Here is a 21,657-nt window from a genome sequence, read left to right as displayed (position 1 = left end):
TTTGTTTATCGTTTCTTTGGGAAGATTTCCAAAACAAAAACTACAGTAGTCTAAGCGTGAAATGACAAAACAGAAGATGAGGAGTTTAATGGAATCGACGCTAAGATATGTTGCCATGTCATAGTATGCATAGTCAAAAATAAATTACTTTACATAATATGGTTTACATGGTGACGAATAGATAGTGTATATTAAAAATATAACCTAAACACGAGATTATTTTCGCTTTATTTATGAAAAGGAGGTTCTCATTTCAATACAGATATTATGATCAACATTGCAGGCAGTATCCCTCGTTTGGCATTGCAAATCATGACTTCTCTCTTATCATCATACTTTCTGTTCTTGATATCGGCAATTATTTTCCATGAGTGTTAAAAGACAGTTGTTATTTGTTGTGTGTGTTTTCAAAATCATTTTCATTTTGTTGTTACTTTAGCAAGACTGTAGAAAGTGAATGCCTTAACCTTACACTGGCGATAGCATCACTAACTACTGCAAATTTGTCAAAAGATGAATTTGTGAAGCCAAGTAACGTTGTCATCTCCGGTGCAACAACCGCCAATTCATTGTTCTTATAGCAAGACATTATATGTTGCAGCTTTGCAGAATGGCATACGTGTTCTGACAATTGATGATATTTCCAAACAGTTTCTTACCTCATTCATTAGAACAAGCGTGCGCAGCCTTCTCCTATCATCGCAGCTATTGTGCGGTACAACCACTGTTATAACAATGTCCATTTCTTTCTGTTGAGAACGTTTTTTTTCCATGCAAAGAAATATTGGAACACTTTTTCTTCTGAAAAAAAAATCCCAAATAATAATAACAACAAGTTTCATTGCTATTTGTGTTGCTTCGTTTGAAAGTCTACTGAGATACCAAAATATGAAAGGAAATACGCGTAATAGTTATGATGTGGAGGCAGGAGGAGACAAAAGTGTTCACGCTGAGGAAATGGTGGACATGGTCGGCCTTGAGGACGGCGCGGAACGTTCCCACACCGAGGACATGCAACCGACCAAAGTGACGTCAGTTCTACTGGGATGTCGTCAAAATGTAATCTCCTGTTGTTCCACACACAAACGAGCCGTGTCAAACGTTCTGCAACTCCTGTTTTTCATTGGACTTTGTGTATATCTCGGGTTTGCCTTCCATCATTCTTTCGGTGATGAACAGTCTGTGACGCTATTGGCAGTGTCATGTGTGCTTACTGTGGCCTGTCTGTACTCCAAGTTATCTCCTAACGTGGGGATGGCGGCTAGGAAGGCTTGCTCCTCCATCTCAAGTCCATTCTCGCCCAAAACAAAATCAAGGATATATTGGTAAGTACATACTTGGACGCCTCTGCCAGATTGAGTCAGCACGATTTCATATTTTAGAAAATCGAAGTCTAAATGCCTGTTGCATAAGCGTTATTTAATTTAACGTCCGAACTCAACAACCTTGAAGCCAAATAACAACAATATGTATATATTATATATCATATACACATTTGTATATTTATATCTATATCTATATCTATATCTATATCTATCTATCTATCTATCTATCTATCTATCTATCTATCTATCTATCTATCTATCTATCTATCTATCTACAATTAAGTTCTCTTGAAAGGGATGTGAGACTAGTCTTATTATTATCTCTATTCAATAATTAAAGACGAGAAATGCGGCCTGTCTACAAAAGGGGAAACGATGGGGGACGAGGGAGGAGGAAGGGGTTAAAAGCGTCGAATCAAACCAATTGTGGCAGAAAGTTCTTTTGTTCTTGACTTGTCGAAGAGGAAAACGGAAAACACAACCATTACATATCTACGTGTACATTGTACATTGATATGTATATTTTTGTATAATATTAATGTTAATAATATTATTATCATTATTATTCATTACTACTACTATTATTATTATTATTATTATTATTATTATTATTATTATTATTATTATTATTATTATTATTATTTTATAGTTCCCGCTCTACAGTAGGCTGTAAGGGCTTTACTATCTACATATTACTGCTCCCCCCCCCCCAAGTAGCGGACCTAGTAGCATTTGAAACAATGTCAGCTTTTTGTTAAAAGCATGCAGTGCAAGCTGCTATTCTACAGGCGCTAAAACACGAACATTCTGACAAGATCTTTCGCTGTTTATAGCCAGATACTTCCACATCAAGGTGATGCACTGTCTGTTCTCTCATTCAGATCTTGCTTTGCTTCAGCGTTTGAAAATCTTGAGTTGCTGGGGCAAAGCGAAACCAGGTGCTTTACCAGCTATTGTGCACGCAAACAGTGCAGGACCGGGTTACCCTGTCTCTTCGCGTTGACTTTTTCGTCTTCACGAAGTGCTAGGAAACGGTTAATGAACTATGTCCCCCCCCCCGCCCCCCACAAACTTCCCCAATTTCCGCAAGACTTGCTTCGTTACACATGGAAGCAATTAATGGTCTTAGACACACAGTGAGTACAGCCTTGAGACAGTGCAGGAACCTCGCAACTAATAAAATGTAGCCGGTTTGTTGTGAGCAATATTAGGTACTCTCTGACTTCTGAGGAAGTCTGCTGATTTTTTGATTGAAATTATTCTTTGGTACTCTTAGTGGGTAGGTCTTTGTGCTGCGGACTCATAAGTAACATGCTGGTTTCAGACTATAAATTTCGTCTGCACGACTTTGGACAAATTAGTATAAATGTATAAACATTTGAATTGATAACGATGTACCACTCACCCTTTTCGACCCACGAACACAGTTTAGAGGTCTGTCCATGTTTGAATACATGAGTCTTATAGTGCACTTGTGGCCTAATTAACTTGTTAACGTAAAAAGTAATGGTGGTCGTCTTGGGGCAGCTTGCTAAAAGGTCAACATATTATGCTAGCAGTTACGCGTGAGTTACCTACGTTAAGCTTTTTTTGCTTAGACTTCAACTTTTTCCTTTGATTTGAACCTCTGTTTTTCTGGAACAAAATGTAAGTGAGGCCCCGCCTTTCTAAAGGTATTTGGGAATCTTTTTGTGCCAAACTTTCATTTGTTTGGACCAAAGAAAAGTATTTCTGCTTCCTTTCCTTTGTTCGCATTTATGCTACCCTTTTCCGCTTCTATACATTTTGATAAGGGCACTCTGGACGAAATATTTCTGGGTGAACGCTATGAAACTTATAATCTCATTTTTATTGTATAATACATACTACCCTTTCCCCTTAAAATGTTTCTGCTTACTTATATTCTCTTGAAGAAAAAAGAAGAACAACAAGACGATACTTTTACTGAGCATCACGTCAAGAGTTAGTTGTGAGTGGCCAACTCGAAGACGTTAAGCGTCTAGAGCTGTTTCGTGGGCGCTAGAACTAACAGCAGTAGGTGGAAGCTCGAGATCGTGATGCATTGAGCAAATTATATTGTTCTGAATGTTTTGCCTCTCATATAATTATTATTACCTTTGAGAACTAATCGTTTGTGAACAAATTTAAGTACGTATGTGTCTGGACATGGAATTTATAATCGCCTGCCGAAAGAGTGGCGAAACTGTAGAGAGTACACAAACTTTCTAAAACAGAATGTTATGTCTTCACCCTGGAAGAGAAAAAACAATGTCTTGAATGTAAAGATAAGCTGCACGATGAGAAGAAGAAAATAAACCCCTTTGGTCTACCTGCGTAGTATAGACGTTGAGGAGGAGGGGGGCAACAAGGAGGAGGAGGAGGAGGAGGAGGAGGAGGAGGAGGAGGAGGAGGAGGGCGAGAGGCGAGAGACGGAGGAGGAGGAAGAGGAGGGCATTGTTAAAGAGGAAGAGGAAGAGGAGGACGTTATTAATGAGGAAGAGGAAGGCTGTAGGCGCGTCGCGGCTTTTGTAATCAAAACTATCGAAAACCAAGACTTCCTTCCCAATGCCTACTGGTCACGTGAGCGTCTATTAGAAAAGGAAAAGAAGGAAAAACATGTTGATTGATTTATACCTCTCATTAGTTGAAGTCAGCAACTGGCAGGCGAGGTGCACATTATTTATATTATTTATAGATCTATATGTCGTATATGAACATTCCCTTGGCTGGCCTCATGGAATTTTTCTTATAAAACTGGCGCATCAACTGAGTTGTCTCGTAAACAACTTACAAAGTAGATTTTTTTACTCTGCTGCTATTGATCCATACGATGGTTTCATCTGCTCTGAACATTGTACAACAACTAAAGTTTGGTAAGTATGTGTCCTCGGGGCTTTGCTTTATTAAATTAAGGCTTCTTAGATCAGTACTATTAGTGGGTGGTTGGTGGGTATTCTGGTGTGGATCAATGCTCCCTTTTTCTCTGTCAAACATCTATTGACTTTATCTCCCCTCCTTTTTCCTTTGTATTTTGCTCTTCAATCTTCAGCACTTATGGGACCTATTTGTATTGAAACATCAACATTAAAGTGAGTTTTTGTCAACCAGGGAATATTTATATAACACCTGAGTGTACAGTACATGTGTTTCTATCGTCTCTATGTCTTCCTTCCTCAGGATAGCTCTTTCCTTGATGATGACGTCACTGGTGCTGTACGTCCTGGTGGACACAGCCCTGAGTCGACCCCGGAACCTGATCTCGGCGCTGGGAGTGCTGGTCTTTGTGGCCCTCATGTTCTGTCTTTCTAAGGACCCGGGAAAGGTGAGGGGGGGGGGGGGTGCGGAAAGGAGTGGGTTTGGGGGGGGGGGGGGATTGCAGATTTATGTTGCGAACCGGGAAGGGAGAGGAGGGGTTATTAAGATCTTGAAAAAATAAAAAGGAGAAGGAGAGGGAAAAGGAGGGGGGGGGGCAAAGACAGAGAAGAAGAGAGAAAGGGGAAGAGGGAGAGGGGGTCAGAGAGAGAGAGAGAGAGAGAGAGAGAGAGAGAGAGAGAGAGAGAGAGAGAGAGAGAGAGAGAGAGAGAGAGAAGAAGAAGACATATTATATAAGAGGTTTACTTTGAAATGAATATGATGATACATTGTATGATATTCTGCGAACTATAAATCCTTCAACATAATGTTTTTCAATAACACAGTTAGTGAATTCAAGAAGTCATTCCACACCTACCCCTTACATTTTTTTCTGTACAGGTGCGCTGGCGGCCCGTAGTATGGGGCTTGCTTCTGCAGTTTGTCTTCGGCCTGCTCGTTCTTCGGACACGCTGGGGTTACGCCAGTTTTCAAGTAGGTACACTCGAAATTGTCTAAGACGGCCACCCATTGTCGAGGAGAAAAGTGGCCGTCTTACACAGTGTCATTATATAATGTACCTGTAACTAAAAACGCAAGGGAGAAAATGGGAAGTGGCCATTTGTACGAATGGATATATCCTTTACAAGTGATTGTCAGAGCTGGTTTCACTGTTCTTGAAAGTATTGAGTTCAACCTGTGGCAATGTTCCGAAGAGTTTACACTGACGTCAGCTGTGTAGTGGTTAGGCTCTTCGCTGTTACATAAGAAAATGTGAATATTCGATTCCCGAATGGGGAAGTATACTTTTTTAGTACGTGCATCTCCGTCTCTGTGCAAGAGTGTTGTATCCCACTCAGCCAGGGATAACCCTGATAGGCAGGATCTAAGCTGCCAGCTTCCGAGGTGGATTGGTCCATTCAAAAAACTTCCCCCGAGCTCCATTTCCTTAGATTTCGAAATCGACAAAATACATGTACTGGACTACTTTCGTATAAAAGTACATCATCATCATCATCATCATCATCATCATCATCATCATCATCATCATCATCATCATCATCATCATCATCATCATCATCATCATCATCAACAGCAGCAGCAACAACAACAAAACGAACAACAACGACAACAACAGCAACAACAACAACAACAACAACAATAATTGCACTATCACCAACGCTGGAGCCAACAATAACTACACTTACGACAACAACAGCCAGTACAAATTATAACACGGGGAATCCCCGGACGTTCCCACAGTGGCTCGCTGACCGCGTCACTGAGTACTTGGACCATACAGACAAGGGGACAAGCTTCGTCTTCGGCAAGAGCTATGGAGACCATTTCTTTGCTTTCAGGGTGAGTAAAATGCTAGCAAAATACCTTTCAAGTCTTTTACTCGTACTTGAATTGTTTTTATTCATTTATTGTATTTATTTTGAATGAGAACTAGGGTTCAAAGCCTTTTTTTTTTGTAGGGTTATTTTATTTTAATATTTATTTTTTTTGGGGGTGGGGGTGGTATCCGGTGCGTAAATCAGTTGACGCTTCATTCGTTATATCCACCTTTCATATATATTTCTTCGTGTTTCTTTTGTATTATTGTTACTGAGAAATGAACTGGCAAAAAACAAAAACAAAAACCCAACACACCCCCCCCCAAAAAAACCCAAACCAAACCCTCCACAAAAACAACAAGCAACAACAACCCAAAACCCAATTCAAGCAAGACGAGCACTTCTTACACATAATCACAACAACTTTCCTAAGCCTACTGACTGTCCGATTTATCCACCTATCACTTGTTCCACCGTCCCCGGCTCAATGCACAACACAAACAACAGCTGAAACAAAAGAAGCGAAACCACTATGGCCAATTAAAAACATCCACCACAAACAGCTGTAGCCCCACCCTTTTTTGGGTGAAGATGTTTGCCTAAGTTTTACACGACATTACATTTCAGGATGTTCATAGCTACATCATCAACCATAACAATTAAAGCCACTTCGACCTCCACAAAAACCAAATAACGACGCATTAACGACAGCAACAACGATAAACATATCATCATCATCATCATCATCATCATCATCATCATCATCATCATCATCATCATCAACAACAACAACAACAACAAACAACAGCAGCAACAACAACAAAGCAACAACAACAAAGCACCACTACCACCACCAACAACAATAAGAACAACAGCAAATAGCAACAATGACATCACCAAAACCAGCACCATCAACAACTATCGTGAGTTCCTGTACACGTGTGTCTACCCAGGTGATGTCCACCATCATTGTGTTCAGCTCTACCATCAGCGTGCTCTACCACCTGGGCGCCATGCAGATCGCCATTGACGCCATCACACACATAATCAGGGTCAGTCTGGGTACAGGACCTATGGAGACGCTGCACGCCGCTTTCAACATCTTTGTCGGATGGGTAAGTGTCATGTGGGTCGTTTTATTTTCTTAGTAAGCGTTTTACGGCACTTGCAGTGCAGTTAGGTAATATAAGTGACGAAGATTAGACAATGACAATGACAATGACAATGACAATCTTTATTCATCTCGCAGGGAGAAATTTGTCTTGGTCGTTAACAATGGCTTACAAAAGTTAGACTTAAAGGTGCACTCACGCAAACGCACAACAAGACAGGACATTATGCCAAGTAAAAACATGTCTCACGGGCTGGGACAACCCGCTCCGTAACACATTCATTCTCTCTCTCTCTCTCTCTCTCTCTCTCTCTCTCTCTCTCTCTCTCTCTCTCTCTCTCTCTCTATATATATATATATATATATATATATATATATATATATATATTTCATTTGTAGCACTGTGCGTTCAGTAACCTCACTGCAGTTGGTACGAATGAATTTCTATATCTGTCTGTTCTTGCTTTTTTGGAAATGTATCGTTTACTGCGGGTCGATAGTTGAAATTCCGATGTCAGTGGGTGGCTATGGTCACTAAGCATTATTTCCGTCTTTTTTTAGAACGTTTGTCTTGTGCAGATATTCAAAGTTACTTAGGTCTCTACCAATTGTTCTTGATGCCTTTTTTATCAACTTATTTAGTTTTATAATGTGTTGCCTTCCCAGATTGCTACCATAGCAAGTGATTCCAAAATTTATCAAAGTTTCTATTGTGGTGGTGTAGAAAATGAAGGATGGATGGATTCAGATTGAAAGACTTAAGTTTCCTCAGAAAGTACAGCCTCTGATTTACTTTTTTAACGATATTGTTTACGTGGTTTTGCCATGTAAATTTGTTGTCTATTGTAAGGCCAAGATATTTGCATGAATCCGTGATTTCAATAGTTTCTTGTTCAATTACGAGTGGTGGGATTGTTGATTTTTCTCTTCTAAAATCAAAAATCATTTCATTTGTTTTTGAGAGGTTCACTTTTGGAAAATTTGAGTTGCACCATTTAAAAAACCTACATATTTCTTCGAAATACTCTTTTTCATCATGGTTTATTAATCCAATAATAGCGGAGTCATCTGCAAACTTAATTAAGCGTGTTGTTTTATATATACTTCTATGATCGTTGGTATATATAGTATACAAAACTGGTGACAAAACACACCCCTGAGGACCGCCGGTGTTACAAAGAATTGTGTCAGATTTTGTGTTGTTTCGCTTCACATATTGTGGTCTACCTGTCAAAAATTCCAGGACCCATGCAAACACGACCTTGTCGCCGCAGGAGCAGCGCCCCCCCCAAAAAAAAAGAAAAAAAAAGAGAGTAACAAACACAAAGAGGGAGGAGAGATAAGGACAATAGATGTTTGATAGGAAAAAAGGAGCAAACCACATCAGTGCACCCGCCAACCCCCCCCCCCCCCCCACCACCACGCACTTGTGTAGTTCGTTGTTCATTGGGCAGGAGGAGAAAGACTCCGAGGAGAACAAGGAGAAAGAAAGCATTTTGTTTGTTGTGGGAAGGGGGGTGGGTGGAGGAGAAAAAGAAGGGGGTGAAGGAAGAAGAAGCACATAAGCATAGGTAATAAGGCCATTCCCAAAGCAAAAACATCATCAACAACATTACGTCACTTGCAGTCACATAAGTATTGAAATGACAACAACACACAGTCAATAAAATCAAGAATGAAGGCATTTTTGTGACCACATAATCATTAAGGCATACTACAATTGTAGTTTTTGTTCTCTGTAATAGTTGATATTATATTGCATTATAAAAAGACGGAGCACGAGCATAGAAACTCCCAATTACTGACTAGGCTACTTTACGTTATGACCTCTTTCAGGCGGAGACAATCCCTGTTGTAAAACCACTGCTGGACCAGATGACCAAGTCAGAGCTACACGCCATCATGACCAATGGATTCTCCACAGTCTCCGGTGGCGCGATGGCCGCCTATATACTCTATGGGGTAAGCGCCCCCCCCCCCATGCAAAAAGATGACAGGTTTCTAAAGCACAGGAATTAATGGCGCGTCCAGTCGATTTGTCTGCCAATCTGTTTACTTGAAGGGCTATTTTAGAATGATGCTTGAGGTAAACATGTTCTCAGAAGATGAATAGATCTACAGGTAATTTTGAAAAAGTGATGCATTTTCGAAGTTTATTCAGAAATAATAAGTTATATCTACCTATATCATCACAGTAAATGGGTGATATTCATAAAAGACCTATAAACACTATGCAATTGTGCTTTATTCTTTGCCACCGCTGAGTGGTGGGGGTCACAAACAGAACAAAAAACGCCATGATTAGTCTCATGGCGATAGTAACACGTCCAATCAACATATTATCAAACCCTGACATTAGTGACATCCCCTCCCGCCTTTGCCCCCTTGCACTTTGCACCACCTTACAGGCGCCAGCCAACCACCTGATCTCTGCCTCTTTTATGTCTGCCCCTGCTGCTCTGGCGATGGGAAAACTGTTCTACCCAGAGAATGTTCCAGGTCGACGAAAACAGAAGGCGCCGGTTATACCCAGGTGGGTCCTGGTGGGTTTGGTCCATGTTAGATGGGTCAAAACTGAATGATGACTCGTTGAAGAGTAACGGATTTGGTATAAAGGGAAACATTAAAATCTGCACACTCCGATTATAATATAAAGATCTACTGTCGAACCTGCTTAAACGGCCATCTGTCCAAGATAATATCACCTGCACAGACGACCATTTCTCACGTCCCTGCTTTTTTATGAATTATAATTCACGTCCACCTGTCTATGCAAACCACTCTTTTCCTCGACAATGGGTGGCCGTCTTGGATGATTTCGACTTTATTGCCTTTAATTAATTAACTCTATCGAAATCCTGGGCAGACAGCTAAATATTTTCCTCACGACGCTTTAATGGTCAAGAACGTCTTTAGAATAGATGCTATTAGCGAGGAACATAATGATTATTGAAGATGTGGTTCCCCATCCCGGGGTTTCCGTTCTAAAAAAACATTCTATTGGCCCTGTTCCTGATGCCTGTGGGCGCTTCACAATACATGTACAGTAAAATTTCGACTGCATACACATTGGCACGTTCTATGCATTCCTGCCCATTCATTGTACAGCAATCCTTTAAAACACACACGCACCCGAAAATACCAAATTTGACAAAAGAAACCGTACCCACAACTTTCACTCATATCTCAGATCAACAAGTGGTGTGATCGAGGCGGCCTCTGCCGGGGCCGTGAGTGCCATACCTCTCATCGCCTACATCCTGGTCCATGCCATAGCCTTCCTCTCCATCTTGGACTTCATCAACGATACCCTGGCCTGGCTCGGAGCGCGGGTCGGCATCGCACCGCCAAACTACCCGGTGCTCTCATTTCAGGTACATCAGCTCGATTACAAGGGATTGCTGTTGAGTGACTGAATATCGTGGAGTTTTCAAATAAGTTATTGTGAAGTCATATGTGAGTCTTCCATTTGGAATTTCATGCGATTTCATTTGGAGGATCGTATGATTTCTTTTGGAAGATCAAACGATTTAAAACTTTTAAAAATAAGGGATGGGGAGGATAACATATTTATGTAAAAGGACTAGATCTATTTCTTCTGCATTGAGTTTCTAAACATGTCATTTGTGTCTTATTTTATCATGCCAGATCTCTCTGCTGTTTGCGTTTGAACGGGATGTTACGCAGAATACTGCCCTCTAATGTAAAGTGACATCTCTCTTGATCACGGTTTCTCGTCAGATTTCGTCTCTCCCCGTTATCAGTGCAGCTGTTGTGAGGCATTTCATGTTACAGTCCACCCATTTCCTTTTACAAAGTGCTTTTGTCAGAGATTGTGTCAAGTGACCCACGCATATATAATGATTTGGAGGCTGCGAAAGTTTCAGGCAATCTACGGGCTGTTTACAAACCAGGTAAATAGGACTTGTCTAATTCCTTGCGGGGAACATACACCTTTAACAAAGAGTACGGCGAGCCAAATAACTTTAATTGATAACAGAGCTTTAAAGATATAAAAATAAAATCTGCTTGACACGTGGCTGGAAATTGCCCTCAGGGCCACAAAATGAAGAGATTGATTCTGACTACGTTACTATTACAGTACAACTTGTGTATCGGGATGCATAGAAAGGGAAGAGGAATGAAGGTAGGGATATGTTTGAATGTGTGATAACCAATTTTCGGAGTTGCCCCTGAAGTCAACACTATTTAATCGCACCATGGGAAGGGGGATACCTATGTGGGCATTTCGAAAGAACCTATGTGTTCTAAGTTTTAAATGTTGTAACCTTACGTACCCACAGTTCATCAGCTCTTACTTATTGTGGCCAGTGGCCTTCCTGATGGGCGTGGTACCGGACGACTGTCGCGTAGTGGCCCGGATGTTGGGTGTCAAGGTGTTTGTGAATGAGTTCCTTGCCTTTGAGGACCTTGGCAAGGTAAGAGCAGCTCCAAGCAAGACTTTGGTTGCCCGTCTTTGTGCTTAGACGTCCTAGTTTTTTACTTTACGTTTGCTTGTTTGAGGTTTTGAGAAGCCAGAACCACATGCCGTTAGATCTGTTCTCTCTGTACAGCAGTGTCTTTGGTAAAAGAATTCAAAGAGTTATCGCATAAAAATTAATGGTACTGAATTTAATAGTCAGTTTAATAACTAGTATCCCCTCTTCCTTTTGTCTGAGTGTCTTTAAAAAAAAATCGAGTACAGTTTTTCTGTTTCTCTTTCTCTCAATCTCACTTTCTCTCTCACATACATGTATAAAGCACAAACCTTTTCTGAAGGCAGTACCAGATTCTCTATGATCTTGCTGGTTGAGACCTTTGAGTCCCCGCACTTCATCTGTCTGGTATACCCAGTGTCCCTTGAGGGATCGACAAACCGAGCGCCCAATTCGCGGCCTGAAAATAAACGCGTATGTTTTTGAGGCTGCGAGTCGTGCGATCGGATTGTGCCACAATGGTCGCTTTGCGCCCTGCATCTGGCTAGCCCCGCCTACCAAACCGAACCGAACCAAACCGGTCGTGCCAGTTGGCACCCCCTATTTCCTCATTAGTCAGCAGAAAAGTTAAGAAATTAGTTCCCGTTGTACGTTCTCGTTTGCAAGTCTCGGAATGAACGACCATATTGGCCTTGTGTGGTACTTCTGTATGGAGGTTCTCATGTATTCAACAACTTGCTCCTTCCAGGTACGCTCTAACAACGTAGCTCTCTTGAACTACACAACAGTTTTGCCAAATGCAACTTGGTCGTGGACACAAACTGATGACGTCATCCTGGACATGTCTGGTCTCGTCCTGAAAGGTGGTGTAATGTCTGTAAGTATGTTTTAACTGCTTAGTTATTACAATAATATAATTTTAAAAAACCCAGCAGTTGTTGGCCGTAGTCGAACTATTTCAGAAGTCAAATTACCCACTGGCAATACAACAACACAATGGTAAAAATAACCCTTTAAAAAAACAACTCTTTAAAGACTTGACGGTCACATACATGCGACAGAAAATCAAAGGCCATGTTGTGGCTCACTTGAAAGATGATACAAAAGTCAGAAAGTTTCATATAAAAAAAGCATCATCATTATGTATGAATAATGAAGTTATTTAGATTTAAGTACCCCAAAACAGTGAGTCTTCAAGTGTTGTCGAATAGTCAGAGTGTGTGTCCACAAAAGGTTAACGAAATAGTACCCTAATGTATCCGGTGCGTTACCATATATAAACCTAGTATCTAGGTATCAATGGGGTGTGACGGCAGAAGATATTCGGAGATGTCTCCGATGGAGATAGACCAATCAAAATGCTTTGTGCCTCTAGACCAAGTAAAACAAATCTGGGGGTTACAATGGGGCATACCCCCCTGATTTAACCCATTATTTGATAATTTGCACTTGGGTTTGAAATTTTCTAGAAAATAATTGATTTGTGACAGTTTTAGTGGCTATATGTGTGATCTGCAGCAAACGATACGCAGTTTGACCTCCCAAAGCAGTGCAGCTGTGTGCGGGAGTGTGTCTCCGAATAGTTCCTGGGTGCTCCCACGAGACGTCTCCGAATATCTTCTGCCGTCACACCCCATTGCCCTGGTCTTTACAGTTTTACAGTTATTTACACTAACCCCCCCCCCCCGCCCCCAATTCTCTTCCCGCTTCTCTCTCACCCCCCCTTTCTATCCCCCCTTCTACCCCCCCCCTCTTTCTACCCCCTTGTATATTTTCTACTTTCCGTCTCCTTTCACCTGTCTGTCTCTATGTGTCTATCTACCCCTATTTGTCTTTATGCCCGTCTCTTTTTTCAACGTTTCACTCATCTCTGTTGGCTTTTTTCTCTGTCCTATCGTATGCTTCTCTGATTTTTCTCTTCTACTGATTCGACTACCTGCTTTTCTGTCTTAGTCTGGCTTTCTTTCTTTGTTTATTTGCCAATTAGCAACCTACCCCCCCCCCCACTCTCTTTCTCTTGCCTTCTATGATTTGATATCCCTCCTGAAAACAGGGAACCCTCATACACCCCTCCCGCCCGCCTCCCATTCCCCTCCCTATCCCAAGACCCACAAGTAACACCGTTGTTCTGTGTGCGATGCTGTTATTTTCCAATGAGAATTGTGGCGTCGGTGGCCTAGTGGTTAGGCTCTCGGACTCGCAACCGTAAGGTCGTGGGTTCGAATCCTGTCAAGGGCCCGACGTTGTGTCCTTGGGAAAGGCACTTAACACGAATTTTCCTCACTTCACCCAGGTGGGAATGGGTACCCGGCTATAGACAGCGAAAGATCTTGTCAGTTTGTTAGTGTTTGAGCGCTTAATCGGCTGCTTGCACTGTATGCTTCCCGGGAAGCTGAGAATGTTTCTGAGTGTTCTATGGTCTGCTGGGGTAATAATATAGTGTAAAGCGCATAGAGCCTGCTGCTGAGCGGGGATATGCGCTATACAAATGCTATCTATTATTATTATTATTATTTTTTTTTTTTTTAAAATACATTGTTTAATGTATTTTGTCCCCCAGGAGCGGTCAGCGACCATCGCCACGTACGCCTTGTGTGGGTTCTCTGACCTCCTCGCCCTGGGCATGATGGTTGGTGCCCTGACTGCTGTGACGTCACATAGGAAACGTGACGTCATTGATGTGGCTCCTCGGGCGCTCTTCTCTGGGGTCATGGCGTGTTTTCTCACTGCGGCCATGTCAGGTAAATGTCACTTCACCAGTGGTTATGTTATAAATGACATTGGCTTTCAAACCTTTGGCTTTCAAACCTTTCTGCTCCAAGAGGAGCTTTGAAAACAATACGGCCGGGAAGGCAGGACTTATGCCAATGGAATTCTCTTTTGGGGTACAGTAGAGAGGTCATCAAAAAGAAATCGTAAAGGGAATGCATGGCTTGATGAGGCTGAAGATGATAATTTTGAAGTCTACGTTTTTCTTGACTTGAAGAGGAGATTAATTGTCAAAGGCGAAACGGACATGTATTTGTACTGCAGTACTATTTTACTTTCCTTGTAAGTGAAGGCCGTGCGCCAGCAGAAGAGAAGAAAAAGAACGGAAGCAATAACAGTAAGTTCATCATTGAAATGGTTATTTTAATGTAACTTGTAGCCATACTGGGTTTTTATTATCCGGATGTTATTACTGATAAATCTACCTTTTAAACTCAAGTGGTTGAGAAGTGGGTTTTATTTATTATTTTGCAACACTTCGTCGATCATGTTATTGTTTTTTGTTATGAATATGTTGATGGTTTGTATAGTGCTTCGTGGCAAGTAATAACTCTTTTGTGTTTAGAAGTTTACAAGATACGCAACTCGAAATTTCCTAATGCCTCTTTGTACTCATTGTCACTTCCTGTGTCTGTATTCCTCGTTGTCATGTTCTGATTTCCACTGTCCAAATACATGTTTATTTATAGCGTTGTATTAATGTTTAATTTGCTCCACACAGCTTATTTTTTCTCATGTCCTAGGCCTGCTGATTGACTGACTCTTGCTACTTGAGATGAGTTGCAGCTGGTCATCTTTGGGAAGCACACGATAACACCTCACATTTTTTGCCTTTTGAAATTTGTACCGTATTTTAAAAAACATCGTTATTGTCAGCTAGTATTTTCTCATCGTTGTTGTTCTTTTACATCAAGTAAATAAAAAAATGAAATTAAATAAATTAAACAGAAACAGATGTTTGCGTCTTTTGTTGTGCATTGTATCGTTCGATTAATTTTGTCACTCTATTATTATAGACACACCAGGAAGAAAGTTGCCCAAGAGCAGCCATGCCATTTCCGACACTGGACACATTCTACTGAAAATTAAAAAAAGCATTCATACTCCAAGGGGAATCAAAACCTATACATTTCGTGGCCTTGCAGTGTCCAAGCTCTCTACCCATTGTGTCTATTATTTCTTTACAATACCACCATAAATTAAATGGTCACAGTTACGAAAACGATTTGAACGGTTTTTCATTGTTTCTGGAACATATAGCCGTAAAACTTATTTAAATGAGATGAGAAGAATTTGGACCATGGACAAATAATTTAGTTCAAAATTCAGTTAGTACCTTCATCAATCGAATTCACCCATCAATGCTGTATTCTTTCTTTGAGGAAGGTATGTTAAAAAAAAAAAAAACAACAACAACAACAACAACACACCTCTCGTGACCAAGAGGTTAAAGTTCGCTTCTCATTCAAAGGCCTGGGGTTCAAACCGGATAGCAACGGTCTGCCCTTAAAATTTCATTCGCCTCCTTCGTTCCCACTGTGTACATAATGGTATTGTTAGTATTATTTTAGAAAATGTGATGCATTTGTTTTAGGCAGAACCTCCATAGACGGCACACGGCACGCGGCACATATAGCACACAGCACATGGCACGCGTGCGAAATTAAATTAAACACAACCATTTAGAGTTGCACACTCCATTGACGGCACGACAGCCACGACGAAACATTGCGTGCCTTGCTTTGCAGCATTGCTCGTTTTTTGTGTAGTGTGCTGCCAAAATGGATGGCTACAAGAAAGAAATTATTGAACTTGTGAGAGACCGACCGCTTCTTTGGGACCCCCAAAACCCGGAGTATTACAACAAAGATCAAAGAAAACAAGTCTGGGAATATATTGACAGTAAATGTCTACCAGCAGGTGAGTTTCACTTTTTTAAAATTTCAATGTGTAGTGTAACGTTTCTGAAAACAATATCTCATCTTTAAGTCTCATCAAGGAGCTGAAAGTTCGATGAAACTCTCCTCTACTACTCCTCAATAGAAAATATTCTCTGCAACACATGATCCGCTTTTCCCTCTTTTTCCCGATCATTTAGAATTGCTAACATGATCAGAGTATCTTCATCAGACGAATCCATGGTTGTGATGTGTTGTGTTGTGATGTGTTGTGTTGTGTTGTGGTATGGTCTATGGAAGGAGGGGGTATTAGCCTGTGGCACGGCACGTGCCGACAAGTCATGTGCCGCCTATGGAGGGTCCGCCTTACGCAAGGTGCAATCCACTCAATTTATGTTGTAATAGTATCTTTCTTGGGATCGTTTACCAAATGCATGGTCCAGATTTCTAAAGTATTATTTTATTCATTTGTCATTTACATTCTCGTGTTCGTGAATGTATGAATTTTAAGCAATTATCGGCTATTAGGCCATTAATGTCTTGTAAAGCGTATTAGGCATTGTAAATTATGGAATTGCGCTATATACATGTACATGCCGTATTTTATATACAATACACAAGAGTTTGTACCGCACTCATCCTGGGTTGGCCATGACTGGCAAAGTCCAAGAAGTCTGCCTCCAAAATCGCTATGGAAATTTTTAAGATGATGTAAATAATAACTATAGGCTACATCGTGTAATTTTCAAATGGTTACTTTCAAACACTGAACAGTAAGAGCGCCGTAAAAAAAAAAAGACACTGGACAAGGAGTGAACATTTCTTGAAAGACGAGAATAGTCACTCAGACTGAACTTGTGGAGGTAGCAGTAGAATGTCCTCATCTCACACCCCTGCCCTCGCTCCTCATCTATCCAACTCACCCCATCCCCTCTTTCGCACTGCTTGACCCATGGAAACCGTCAACTTCTTCAGTTTGTCCAAGTGTGTGCTCCTAGAATAGAACAGGTACCACCAAGAGGAAATTTCTCTTCAAACATCAAGATCTATGTTCCTGCGTCAAGAAAGCATGTTTTGCAGACAGTGGGAACAGAGTTATTACCGAGAATGGGAATAAGACAAAAGTAACAAAGAAAGCAGGGGAATACATTTTAATTTTAATTAATGAACCCTTTTTATCCGTATTTTTCTAAGATATTCTTTTGAGCGTCCAGAAAAGAAACATGGTCATCACGGCGTGTCTGACGAGTTCCGTCTCAATCAAGGGGTCGAATCTTCATTTCAGAAAAAGTCGCCGAATCGTAATCGCCGGTGGTGGTGCCCCATACCAAGCCCTCGCCGTATTCCTGACTTCCCCATTTGCCGTTGAGGTTGGAGTCGTGGCAGGCCTTGTACCACCAAGCACCGTGGTACTCCACGGCGCAGTTGTTGGAACTTTTCGCATCGTTGTCGCGGTCTTTGGTTGTGAAAGGCTGGTCATTGTGGTAGGTGAGTCCATCAGATGAATTTCCCGAATATCCAGATACCCGGATTCTGTAGTTCTCCGCCTCTCCAAAGAGAGTGAAGTTATCGTAGTTAGCATAATAGTCCTGTCCGTTGAAAGTGATATCAATCCTCAGTTCGTACCGTCTCTGTTAAATTAAAAAAAACGACAAAAATGAATGTCAATTACTGTTTTAACCTAAAACAAATCTGTTTGTTTAAGAAGAGGTGCTTGCAACTGCATTAAAAAAAAAAAAATCACATGAGCGCCAAGGGGTGGTGGATGTCACCAGAGAAGTCTTTACAGGGAATCAGACATACTCTGCTCACCTCTCTAGCCTGCTCACCTATCTACCTTTAACAGCTCAAAGTCTGCTTCGACTATCGAGGCACCCCGGAGATAATGGGTCACAAAAATGTAACAATAGTGGGTCACACGCATGTAACATACATAAAAAGAAGTAAGAGGAAAATTGACGATAGTAAGGATTAAGAAAAAAGCAGCAGTTCCCGGTTCCAGTTCAGGCACAGTTATGAGCACGACATTGTTGAATCTGCCCATTTACAATTCTACTGTGAAAAAAGTTAATGTCCCCCCTTTGGGAATGGCCTAAAGACACAACAAAAGGAATCCATTCTCATTCTTCATTCTCCATTCTCATCCTTCAAACTGAATGGAACCCTAAACATGTTAACGACAACGACAACAATACTTTCCTTGAACGTCAATTGGTGGACTTTCTCCAGGCCGAGCCAAAAGTTGCCGTAGACATCCCCAAAGCCGTACTTATAGTCCGCCCAGTTAAGGTAGAAGTCCACGTCGGCGGACGCTCGTCTCTGGGGACATTTTGGAGACCGTTTACCCACAGATCCACTGCACATATAATATGTACGTCGAAACCCAATTTGACAGTACAGTCGAAAACGTCCAAGATGGCTACACATGGTCGAGAACAAAAGACAAGTGGAAGACTTAGTGTCAGAATCGGGAAAACGTAGAAAGGGGGGGGGGGCGGGGGCGGAAACAAGTTTATTCATGCGATTATTTTGGACAGGTGACCGTTAGAGCAGGTTCTGTTTAATTGGATCCTTGTGCATGCGGTTAGATTTTCTTTCAAGTAGGGGAAAAAGCTATCATATTTTAGGCACAGTCCATTCTAAAAAAAATCAGACGCTTTTGGTTCTCCAAGGTCACGATAGTGTGTATGGAGGAAAAAAAAAATCATGACCAGCAGCACATCAGAAGGCTGACACGTGTCCCGTTGATGCCAGCAGCACATCAAAAGGCTGCCATGCGTCTCCGTAGTTTTCTATCTGTAAATGCCTGCAGAATGCGATAACACGTCCGGATCAAAATAAATGTAATGAACCAAAGTCTAGTCCGTTCTACAGATCGGCTCCGGGCTCTAACAATGTACGCCCAAAATGTTCCATTTTATAAATGCAGTTTAAATCTTGGTATAGGTTGTAAGTGGTCAGAAAATTAAGGTATTTTACGGTACTATAGACTCAATTTCGCTCATGTAAATGCCAACAAGTATTATAGCTGCAAATATATTTTAAAAAAGACGGGACAGACATTTATAGGAATCTTTGTAAATACGGTAAAGACTTATTTATGCATTTAAGTATCCGTGTATATATGCACACCGAGAACTGTATATTTTTATATCTTATAAAATAATCCCAATTTCTTTAATAAAACAAAATCTTCCTTGGATTAACGGAAGTAAAAAACGGTTGATATTTTCTACTTTTGACGTATTTTACACGTATATTATAGTCAAAGTAGACACATTCCGTCAGAATGAGTTGAACAGTGAAATGTTGCACGCCAAGCAAAAAAAGGGGCCTCCTCTCCTTCGGGTATGTTGTGTGTTGGTTCCAAAATTTTGGAACCACGAGGATGCGAGGGGTTATTTCCGGTTTCATGTCAGAGAATGAGATTTTACTAGTTGTTTTGCCCAGGTAGTTTTAGAGATTCTTTCTTTGGCAACGTGGTCAACGATCTGGTTGCCATCAATGACGACATGGCTTGGAAGCCAAACTATATTAACATTTTTTTCCAGATAGATCTAGATGTAAAAATGAAGTATAAAAATTATGTTGCCAGAGGTGCCACAGCGCTCTAAAGATTTCAGACAAGAGAGTGAACGGATTAGGACTTAGTGGATTTATCTATAATATTTAGGGCCATTTCAAGAGCTGTAGTCTCAGCAGTGCTCAGAAAAGGTGTCCAAAAATTCTAAATGCTGAAAAAAGGGAAAATGTAAGTACGATTTTTTTAAAGAATGAAAGTTTTTGTTCTGCTTTCCTGAATGACTTTTCATTAGGTATCAGACAATTGGTGACCAATTTTTTTTGTCTCGATCGGATAAGGAATAAGCATACCAAAGTAAGGACTCTTAGTGCAAATAAAATACAAAGTCATTCTTACCTAAATAACCTGTCAGAACTAAAGTGAAGTTCTAAAAAGGTAATTCTTACCTGCATAACAACCCAACCTCCATTGTCTGTTACAGTGTCACATACAACTTCCAGGCCGTTGGAAAGAGTAACCACTGGATGGGGGTTCGAACCTTGGACGTCAGCACAGGTGTGTGGCTGAAGAAACAGATGTATGGCATTGTGGTGAAATCAGACGCTTTTTTGGAAAGGGGGGTGGGGGGGGGGGTTCAAATCCTTAAAAGACGATCTTATTCTTTTAAAAACTGTTTCTTTTAACCCGATTACACCGTGTCGTGACACAAATACGGTGGCTCTAGAATTTAAAAAGGTGAAATGACGAGACACAGTAATCGTCTCCACAAGCATTAACCAAATCAAATCAGAGAAAGCTACAATCATGAATTGATACATGAATTGATAAAATAAATGCAACTTCAATTCTATCAAGTTATCAGATTATTATCAGATTAAGAAAATGTGCAATATATATATCCGAGTTTCCACCCTAACCATGTCCTGGAATCTGTGGTGTAGCGTCGCACACAGGAGACACCGGGTTTGATTTCCCAGTGTGGAAAATATTTAATAGAGTATGTCTGCTTTACCTCCGAGATGTTGCATACCTCTCGGTGAGGGTTGGCCCCGATGTGATCAGAAGCCCGCCTCCTAAACGATCCAATTTGTGTCAATGAGGGCGTAAAATACACCTCTATTTAAAAAAAATAGCTTACATATTTCTTCCCTCCAATTGTTTAGACCACACAATCGTTCCCCTCAAAGCCCCCAGGTTCCTGTTCGATAAATAAAAAATAACAAAACTTACCCAACTCGAGCAAGCCAGTTGTACTGTGACGTCACCGTTTGTCAATTGTTCTGTGAAGGAGCAGAGTTATGCATTTTATCAAAGCATTTTATCCATTAGCTTGTTTCTGTTTACGCAAAGAGCAACATCAAGTGTAATAACGCTCATTTAGGATTTGGCAAATCAAACTTGAAATCACTTGCGTGAGACTGCTAGGCGCTACCGCTACGCCAGACGCCAACGTTTGTTTAGTGAAGGGAAAAAGGACAAGACAATAGAGGGAACGAAGACAGAAACGAAGGGAAAAAAAGGACAGACAACCGAGGGAAAGTTTTATTTTTAGTTTTAGTTTTAGTAGAGGTTTTACGGCGCTCACAACTGCATAAGGTCATATGAGCGCCAAGGGGTGGATGCTAACAGAGAAGTCTTACAGTAATCAGAATTATTCTGCTCACCTCTGTAGCTTCAATAGCACAAAGTCTGCTTCGACTATCAAGGTACCCCGGAAATAGCGGATAACAAGAGTGTGACAAACATACAAAAGTAGAGAAAAATGACGGTAGTAAGGATCAGGAATGAAAAAGCGGTTCCCTGTTGTAGTTCAGGCGTAGTTCAGGCACAGTTGTGAGCATGGCATTGTTAGATCAGTCCATTTACAATTCTACTGGGCACTAGAACGAGAAATGTCCCCCCCC

The 21,657-nt window shown here is 41.0% G+C and overlaps 2 protein-coding genes across 2 annotated transcripts in view; one reads left to right on the top strand and one right to left on the bottom strand.

Moving 5' to 3' along the window:
• Positions 1–446: 446 nt before the first annotated feature.
• On the top strand, positions 447–15,284 carry LOC101861089 (solute carrier family 28 member 3). The gene is made up of 12 exons (XM_005089748.3): positions 447–1,325; positions 4,503–4,647; positions 5,079–5,171; positions 5,940–6,038; positions 6,970–7,131; positions 8,964–9,089; positions 9,536–9,660; positions 10,318–10,501; positions 11,432–11,566; positions 12,312–12,440; positions 14,124–14,304; positions 15,076–15,284. The coding sequence occupies exons 1-12, from the start codon at positions 772–774 to the stop codon at positions 15,090–15,092; spliced, it is 1,950 nt and encodes a 649-aa protein (XP_005089805.1). The 5' UTR covers positions 447–771; the 3' UTR covers positions 15,093–15,284.
• A 2,083-nt stretch (positions 15,285–17,367) lies between these two features.
• The window catches only part of LOC101860861 (ficolin-1), a 5,484-nt gene continuing 1,194 nt past the window's right edge, over positions 17,368–21,657 (bottom strand). The window contains exons 2-5 of the mRNA XM_005089747.3: positions 20,984–21,033; positions 20,200–20,316; positions 18,430–18,549; positions 17,368–17,861 (exon numbers count right to left, since the gene is read on the bottom strand). Of these exons, the coding sequence (XP_005089804.1) occupies positions 17,487–17,861; positions 18,430–18,549; positions 20,200–20,316; positions 20,984–21,033 (662 nt within the window). The 3' untranslated portion in view covers positions 17,368–17,486. The remainder of the gene's footprint in view (positions 17,862–18,429; positions 18,550–20,199; positions 20,317–20,983; positions 21,034–21,657) is intronic.

This window comes from Aplysia californica, unplaced genomic scaffold, assembly GCF_000002075.1.
Source record: "Aplysia californica isolate F4 #8 unplaced genomic scaffold, AplCal3.0 scaffold00009, whole genome shotgun sequence".
Lineage (NCBI taxonomy): Eukaryota > Metazoa > Mollusca > Gastropoda > Aplysiida > Aplysiidae > Aplysia > Aplysia californica.
This window is presented reverse-complemented; position numbering and strand designations above follow the sequence as displayed.

Excerpts from the sequence above, each read along its gene's own strand:
- LOC101861089 (XM_005089748.3), top strand. The coding sequence starts at position 772 with ATGCAAAGAAATATTGGAACACTTTTTCTTCTGAAAAAAAAATCCCAA. Across the intron at positions 6,039-6,969 it reads ACCATTTCTTTGCTTTCAGG|GTGATGTCCACCATCATTGT; the intron begins GTGAGTAAAATG and ends GTGTCTACCCAG. Across the intron at positions 7,132-8,963 it reads TCAACATCTTTGTCGGATGG|GCGGAGACAATCCCTGTTGT; the intron begins GTAAGTGTCATG and ends GACCTCTTTCAG.